Genomic DNA, 9,137 nt, shown 5'->3' with positions numbered 1-9,137 from the left:
GTTCAGGTTGCCTGGCAGGGCTGCCACTAGAGGGCACGAAATGATTTTAAACACTGAAGTTACTGGACTGAAAGCTAGTAAAGACTTTGAACTAGCAAAGCAGTGAAGAAAATGCAGTAAATGCAACAAATATGTTATTCTAGGGTTCTTTTTTTTTTTTTTTCCAGCTTATAAACGATCTAATATGGTTAGCTTTAAAATATTTGTAGAATCAGACTTTAAAACACAAAACAGTTGTCAGAAATTGAGACACTTTATAGGGCGCTATAGAATTTAGGAAGAGATGCGGAGGAATTTAGGAGAAAATAAAGTATTTTTCAAGTGGTAACGTAAGTTAAGGATAAATTGCATATTTTTTTTTCAAACTAGATTGTGTAAAATCAGAGATAATTGAGCAGAAACACTGAGGTTCTTGTTTGACCTTTGCAATACGTGATAGCTACCTCAGCCCCCGTCTGTGTAATAGATGACTCTTACTCAGAAATGCTCAACCCTCCATTTAGTGTTGCTTGGAATGCATGTCTGTCTCCTTTCCTTGTCTGAAGAGATAATGTTTCATAAGCATCTAAGGATGCTGTCAAGGTAAAGCCATTATATATGTAGTTCTTCCATACTGCAGCAGAGGGTGTGTGTGCTGGACAGACATTCTGGATGGTGCTGAGAGTGTTTTGTGGTTACAGACAAATGGGCCAGGGTCCACTGCCAGTCCTTGACATACATACAAGCAGAATTTACCTACTAAACGTAAAGACCGAGACACAGCAAAAGAGGATACGTGAGCCTGCTGTGCTGTAGCCTAAGCTGCACAAGTCCTTGAGGAGTAATCTCAGTCTTCTACATTGCAACCCAATACCTTTCATGATAACAAACATTTTATAAAAAGCAAGACTGTGGGCTAAGTGGGTAACTGGTAAGGAAATCCAGGTGAGGCCAACATTAGGTCCATGTGTCATATAAATGTGGCATGAAAATAATGTTATCTCAGTGATAAACGCATTGCGTAGGATTAATAAAGTATGGTATAGCAGGAACGAAGGATTGAACATTCATTCATTTCCCACATGCAGATATCTCCATAGTCACCCAGGACAGAGGAATTGCAGAGGGGACCTGCTTAGTGGGTTCTGTACCTGTGTTAACTCCGGCCACTCCCCACAGGGGTCTGCCAAGGGAAAATAAATGGTGCTCGGTTCTAAATCCATGAATCTTGGGTCCTTTGGGCTGACGAGGTTCACATCAACTCTGACGTTGCTCTGGCCCTGTGCAGAGAGGTTGGCCTCAGAGTGAAGGACTAGTTGCAGGCAGCTCCTCACGTATACCTGTCAACTGATCAGGATGGTTGAGCTTTAACTTGACTTTATGTGTCTGTGAGTTTTTAGTGTCCATTGTGGAACCTTATGAGAGTGACTTCTCAGCCTCGGCCTGGAAACCAGAAACAGTTCTAACTAGCTTAGGCAACAGACTGGTTTCAATGGCAGTTTGGCCAGCAAAGTATCTTTCATTCTCTTGGTGCTTATGTTTAATCTGAGATAGTACATTCTGCTAGCAGGATGCAGTGACATTAAATTCTGAGTAGATTGCTGTCTTAGGGGAGAAAAATTTAGCTTGTGTTGTTGCTTGAGGACATGGAGCACAGAAAGGATAGTCAAGGAGGTGGTACAGCCTGTCCTTCCTTATTAAAGCCTTGTTTTAGAAGAGACTCAGTGCTGGAGACATACCAGCCATCCCATACCGTTAGGGAAATGTTAAAAGATCATAATTTCTGAAGAGAAGTAGTGTCAGAACCTGGCTGTGACCATTCTGTATGCACTTAGAAGAATGTTTCATTAGCTATCCATAAATACAGAACTGTATTCATTTAACCAAATTATCTGAATTTAAAATATATTGTTATAAAAGAGCAAGTGAAAGTAGAAATGGAAAAATTAAGAAGTTGGTAGCAAGCAATACCAATCGATAGTTACATGAAAAAGCCAAAGGTATATGAAAAATTATATGGCCAGTGGGACAATAGAAAGGACTTATTCAGGAAGAAAATCCTAACAATAGCTTAGATGAGTATGTCATGAAAATGACAAAACTGCTAATGGTGATATCAGAGAGACTGTAAATATATCCAAGGTTATTCAGTAAATATTTCTGTGCTGTATGTAGAAAAATGATATTTGCAGTTCTTCATGTGGATGAATTCCTTTGTGTTCTAACTAAAGAGGGTGTTTAGCGGCAGGTGTTAAACTTTTATATCTTTGTAACGCACAACACCAGGGTAGTAAAAAGACTTTCCCAAGAGCTGTCCAGACTATTACTTTTAGCTTTAGGGTAAAATTTATATCACTGGGCAAATCTCAGAGGGCTAGGGAAAACCTGGTCTTTGTTTGCCATGGTGATTATTAATACTTGAACAATTTATGGAGGGGTGTGTTGAGTTTTCCATCAACTGAAGTCTTTATTTAAAGATTTGATGTCTTAAATATGTGTTCTTTTTCAAATATAGTATGGGCTTCATGAGGAAATTTGCAAGTGAGACGATGGGGTTTCTGCTCAGGGAATCACACTGGGGATCATCATTGATCCTTCTGACCTTTAAACTGATAAATCTGTAAGCCTTGACTGTCTCCACACTATAACCATTTCAGGCTGAAGTTTCCAGAAGGTCTCAGGTAAGTATTGCTATGGGTAGTATGATAAAATTATTTTCAGAGATCATATTTCTGCATGTATTTGCTTCAGAGTCTCCTGATCTGCATTGAGTTCCTATCAGTTTAATTCCAGGATCAAGCCTAAGGCTTCATATATACATTAAGGCAGAGATTGTCTTTATGGTACATCTTATTTGGTACGTACTGATCATGACACCAGGACTTGTATAGCTGTGGTAAAGTTACAAAAAGTGTACTTGAAATACTATCAAAATGCATACAGCTGTCACCACTGTAGATAGCTCATGAGTTTCTGCCTACCTTGTAAGACAGAATACAAGAATTATGTTTTGATTTGTCAGACTACACTCTAAAAATCACTTCCCTTCATTAACTTTTCTATTATAGATATGATGTAGTCCTATTGCTTTTAGTTAAGACTTATTTAAACCCAACAGCCAAACTCAAAATCAGCTCATTCACAGACAAAAGTGATGCCTGGTCTTAGTGTCTACACCACTGCAGTGCTGTGGTATCTGTGGAACAGCTAACTCCAGTGTCCAGGCTAAGAGGAGAGCAGGATATCCTGTAGAATGAGGAGCAGAACTAATAATAAAGGAATATTGCCACTGGAACCCAAAACGTCTTCTGATCCCACCTTACCTCTGATGTGAAGGAACACACATGCAGGGAACCACTTATGTTGTACCATGGACATCTGGATCCCTGCTGGAGCTGCCAGCTGAGCACTGTTTTGCATCAGTACTGTGGTGGGAGAGAGTGAGATGCCAGATGGCCCCGGAGGCTACGTGGTGGCACCTGAGCGAGGAAGTCTTGCTGGATCAAACCAACTGCACGCAGAGCTGAGAGGGACAAGTTGACTAGTTTGCAGAGAATCATTAAACTGGCTTGAGGTGATGAGGACTTGACTGTAGAAATTTTGGGGTGGCTAGTTCAGATAGTGCACTCACACTTTAACCCCCATGTCATACAACTCTGCTAAGAGAAAGTGAAACTTTTGGAGCTTCTGCCATGGTATCTCTGCTTACATGATGGGAATGTGCAATCAAGGAAAACTGAAGGGATGTGCAACTGGAAAGAAACACAGCTGAAGGTAGTAGGTGACTTATTCTTTCATCCTATCACACCCAGGTTTTAGTCCATGTATGGTATTCCTTTTCTATTAACAACTTAAATTTTTTAAAGGAATTTTGAAATATCTTTCTCAACCCTTAAAAGTGCTCATTTTATAAAAAATTCAAATATTTAAAAATCTTCTCCTAAATATATTCTGAACCACTTGGAGTGTTTTTCCTGCTCCCCGTTCTTGCCTGAGACACCTATGGTGGGCTTCCTTGGTGGCTACATGCTGAGGCCCAGCTTGGTCCTACAGTTTTCTGTCTCCCCTCTGTGCACAGACCTCCCTGCTGATGATTCTGTGTTAGCTTGCAGGGCTCAAGAGCGGCATGCTTTGTCAGCAGGACAGGGGTTACTGTCTGGGGTAGGGGCCAGTCAGAGCACAGTAAACACACTGAGGAGCGTGAGAGGAACCGTAAATGATTCTCTACTTGCATCAGTCCTACTTGTGCAAGTGGCTGCTAGACATACTTCCCCCTGAAAATGCTCGCATCAGTGGTATTACCATGTGGCTGAAGAGTGTGTCTTTTTAAGGATATTAGTGGGATTTGTGGTGAGGCTACAGCCCACTGTGGCACCGAGAGCCAAGGCCCCCGTGCTAGCACTAACCCGAACAGGGAGTCCTGAGGTGTAGTGCCATGTTTCTCCTATCTCCCTGTGTCTGAAAGTATTTTTTGATAAGGGATGATTTCTTAGCCTGATCACAGCACTATACAGTCTGGGCTTCCTGGACTGAGTTGGCATACAGGGAGAGTAATTCTGGCTCCAGAGTTAGCACGAGTGGGGCCAGCTCAGGTATCTCCAATAAGCAACAAGTCCAAGCCATTTGTGGGCTTTTTACCTACAGCAATCCCATAGAAATGTACGTTTGTGACATTACTTTTGGAGACTAGTGCTGATATAAAGATATTTTCTTCTTCTGTGAAAGCATTGCTTACAGTGCTTAGATTCATGCATGAAATAATTTTTATCCATTTGTAGGAGCAGCCAGATCAATTATGAAGGTAATCCTTCACTAATGGGAACCGAGAAGGTTCCATAACACTTGTGCTGCAGGGCTTGCAGCAGCATTTGTCGCTTATTCTGGGCCAGGGTTTTGTAGTCAGCCAATATCAGGGTTCTTAATTTAACCACATCAGCATAGCTTAAACCTGTTCTAAGCTGTTGCTGTTTGAAATCCTATACTGTTGATAAGTTTCTCATTCTTCTGTCCACGAGCAATATTAGCAGCTTTTGCCATGACATTCGCATTCAGTTCTAATCGGATTATAAAAGTAAAACCTCAAATACACTATATGAAAACAGCTCTTTCCAGACAGTTTGGAAACACTCTACCAAGTACTTTGAGGCTGTTCTGGTAAACACACAGAAATAATTCATCCAAGAACTTTTGATAAACTGCCACTAAAAAAAGGAGAGAAGCATTTTCCTCCGCATTGTTCTTAGTGCTAAAATGCAGGAAGACAGCTGCAGGTCCATAATCCAGCATGGTCCTGTTACACAAGCACTCGAGTGCTGGGCCAGGAAAAATTCCCATTTGCCAAGGAGCACGGATGTAGGCTTTTGTAAAGCTCTGGGTACAAGAGGAAGTACATCCCTGCCACATTGGTCAGTATGTTCCAGTGGTTTCTGACTGATGACATCGTGAGCAAGTACAGACCTGGGAACAAGAGTGCTGTGAAGAGACCTACAATATACAACAGCCAAATGCCAGATTCTCCATCCAGTTTTGAGAAGCAGGCCTATGTACATAAGCAGGGCTGTGTGTAACCATGGTATTAACATATATAGAACAGCTGATATGATTTTGGCTGTCTGTTGTAATTCCTTGCCAAGTTTCCAGCAGTTTAATAATGATCTAATTTGAAATAATTAAATAAGTTTTTTAGAACTGCTTTTTCATCTCTAGGGCTATGAATACCATCACTGCAGTCATATATAGAATCATTTTTATAATAACCTGTAATTTTAAGTTATCAAATTTACAAAATTCTCTGTAAACAAAAATCACCAAAGCAGGTTACTAACTGTTGAACCTGAACTCTATCCCAACAGTTGTGCCATAAGGTGATGTGGAAACCATGGGTCTACACTTGTGAGCTTTTAGAAAGTTGGTGTGTAAAGTTTAAATCCAGAACTATATCTGGATTTCATTTTTTTAAAATCCATGTTACAACTTGTTGTGGTTTAGGTCCAGCCAGCAACAAGTACCGCGTGGCCACTTGCTATCTGTTTCCTCTGGTAGGATGGGGAGGAGGAAATACGATGAAAGGTTCATGAGTGAGGCAAGGACAGGGAGGGATCACTCGCCACTTATGGTCATGGACAAAACAGACTGGACTTGGGGAAACAAAACCAATTTAATTTGTTACCAATCACATCAGAGTAGGATAATGAGAAATAGAACCCAATCTTAAAACACACCTTCTCCTCACCCCTCCCTTCTTCCCGGGCTCAACTTCACTCCCCATTTCTCTACCTCCTCCCCTCCAGCGGCACCGGGGTCAGGGAATGGGGGTTGCGGTCAGTCCACTATGTGTTGTCCCTGCTGCTCCTTCCTCCTCAGGGGAGGGCTCCTCTCAGTCTTTCCTGCTCCAACACGGGGTCCCTCTCACGGGTTCATGGCTTCCTTCAGGTGCAGCCACCTCCTCTGGCGTGAGGTGCTCCCCGGGCTGCCGGAGGATCTCTGCTCCATCCTTACCCTCCATGGCTGCAGGGGCATTTTTTTTTGGCACAGCTGCTGCCTCACCACAGGCTGGAGGGGAGCCTCTGCTCCGGCACCTCCTCCCCCCCTTTCTTCACTGGCCTCAGTGCCTGTGTAGCTGTCTCCCTCACACCCCACTCCTCTCTCCGCTGCTGGTTCTTTCACTGGCTCCTGAAGAGCCCCCAGCTCTTGGGCTGGGGCCGTGCTGCCCACCTGCCCCACGTGCTGCGCCCCTCTTAAAGGTGTTCCCACAGACACGGATCCACCCTCGCTGATGGGCTTGGCCTTGGCCAGAGGCAGGTCTGACTTGGAGCCGGGAGAGCTACCAGCAACTTCTCACAGGAGCCACCCCTGTAACCGCTCCCCCAATACCAAACCCCACCACACAAACCCAGTGCACGTCTTCCACCAAATTCTTGGCTGAGGAAGGTTCTTGACCTACAACTGTTGAAAATCTAGATCCAATTTTCCATCATGACTGTTTATTATCTTAAACCAATGCACAAACTAAACACAGACAACATGAGGGAAAAGTGTGAGTTGAGTGGAAATACAGGTGCAGATGTTTTATAGTTGGTTTGATTTGTGAGAAAATATTAGTATCTTGAATTCTGCTCTGTTAAAAAAATAAAATAATTGCATATGGTGGAAATTTACAACCCAGACTTTATTCTGCATTTCTTGTACAAACCTTGTGAGTTTTAGAAAGTGAATTTAGTTTTAGTGTATTGGACTACCCACTTTTCTAAAGTCAGTTGCTTCAAAGATCTTCAAATCTAAACAACCACAACAAATCTTTCTAACGAATGGGCATGTCCAGACATACAAGCTTAGGGCTTTAATTTTAAACTAAAGGAACTCTCTGGCTTCAGCCACCAAGAGCTCAGGTTTTGTTCATCAGATTTTTCTTATATTCTTAAAATTGTATTTGTATTCAGTTTCATTTGAATATGTTTTTGATTTGTCCAAACAGCAGATGGCTATCATAAAGAGTCTGTATTTAACTTGACACTTTCCATTCCACATTCCTTTACTATTCATAGCACAGCAGTCATACTCATCTCCAGTACACATAAAAGGAGGCAGTTAGACTTGCAGCTGCAGATCTCCTCAAATGTTTGAATATTTACAAACTCTTTTAATGTTGAGGAGACCATATACTAGATATAGCGGGTGGATTTTTTTTCATCTGTACCACTCTCATGAAATGAGAGATATTGGGACAGAAATTAAACCTGTGTCTGTGGTAAGGAAACCCCACACTTAAAATTAGATCCATGTAGAGCCTATGTTCATACAGGGAGAGTGGGACTACACACAGGCAGAAAAACTTGTTCTTGAAGACACAGCTGTGGCATCTCAGCCTAAACTGTCAAGCAACATGAATAATAAAAGAGTCACCCGATTGAACAACAAGACTACCTAGAAAGCATGAGCATAAAGGCATCTGTGCTAGAGTAACATTTTTTTTGTTATTGGGGCTTCATAAGGAAGAGTTTGATCCTTCTGTGTATTTGTAAGCAGTGTATTTTTTCTTCAGTTGCTAATAGAGAGCAGAACATGTTAAGGAAAAACAATTTTCTAATTGTCTTTGAATGTTTTCTTTCAAATTAATTTGCCTTTGACAGAAAGTATCATTTCTACTTATTGTGTCTTCAAGCAAATATAATCAATGATTATTCTTTTTTCTTGCAGTTTCAAACATGCAACATACTTCTAAAAAGCAATCTCTCAAGGTTTTTTTTGTATAAAAGCTTGATCTGTGGAAATATTGTTTTTCTTGATAGTATCCTTCAGTTTATGTGCTTTTCCAGAGCCTAAAGAAGAAGGATTTAATCTCAAAAAACTAGAAAACAGATTTTTTTGATACGTAAATTAAATTTCCATAAGACTCACAACCTGTCTGTTGCTTCTTTAATGGTTATGACTATGTATGACAAATGCTTATTCCTTAGAAGTACAGCTCCTTCTATTGAACTCATAAATGTGCTTTATTTTCAATATGTTGTCAAATGGATTATTTTTCTCTTGCTGTGACTAGCCCAAGTTTTCTACTCTTCAAAAAGCCTGGCTTTCCAACACAGATGTAGCTGGAGGCAAGCAGTCTACCATTTCACATCAAACAATAAACTCAGCATACTGAAAAATATATACAAAGATTTTCCTTTACTGTAATATAAATACAGCCACATGCTTACTATACTCTACAGCGTTGCTTGAATGATATTGTTTATTGTAGTAAGAATGATTTTGTCTCACCAATAAACTACGGACAATGGTCTAATCCTTTCCCACTGAGTTCTTCATTTCAACAACCAAAATGCCATCATGGCAGAAAAGTGCAGACAAGTCTTTGTTCTCCACTCCATCAGGCAATTTGTATTGTCTGGTAAAGCTTCTGGATATGAAACCATGTTCGTCCATCCTGGGTCCATGCTGAGCTTTGATCAGGAGCCAGCCTTCAAAAGTCTGAATAATTATATCTTCAGGGCGGAACTGCACAACATCCAGCAAGACCTGAAAGTGTGTGTTTTCCTCCTCCTGGTTGCTCTTCCCAGCCTCAGCTGTACTTTCCGCAGTACAACTTCTGTTGCTCAATGCAGCTGTAGAAGGGCCCGGCAAAGCATATAAAGAGTGATCCAATTTGTGTGCTTCCA

At 41.2% G+C, this 9,137-nt stretch overlaps 1 protein-coding gene across 1 annotated transcript in view; it reads right to left on the bottom strand.

The window, feature by feature from the left end:
- Positions 1-8,760: 8,760 nt before the first annotated feature.
- HSPB3 (heat shock 27kDa protein 3) overlaps positions 8,761-9,137 on the bottom strand; it is a 466-nt gene continuing 89 nt past the window's right edge. The window contains 1 exon segment of the mRNA XM_010074234.1: positions 8,761-9,137. This exon segment is cut by the window's right edge and continues 31 nt beyond it. Coding sequence (XP_010072536.1) covers positions 8,761-9,137 — 377 coding nt within the window.

Source organism: Pterocles gutturalis, unplaced genomic scaffold (assembly GCF_000699245.1).
Source record: "Pterocles gutturalis isolate BGI_N339 unplaced genomic scaffold, ASM69924v1 scaffold12537, whole genome shotgun sequence".
Taxonomy (NCBI): Eukaryota; Metazoa; Chordata; class Aves; order Pterocliformes; family Pteroclidae; genus Pterocles; species Pterocles gutturalis.
Note: the sequence above shows the minus strand (reverse complement) of the source record. Positions and strands in the feature narration are given on the sequence as shown.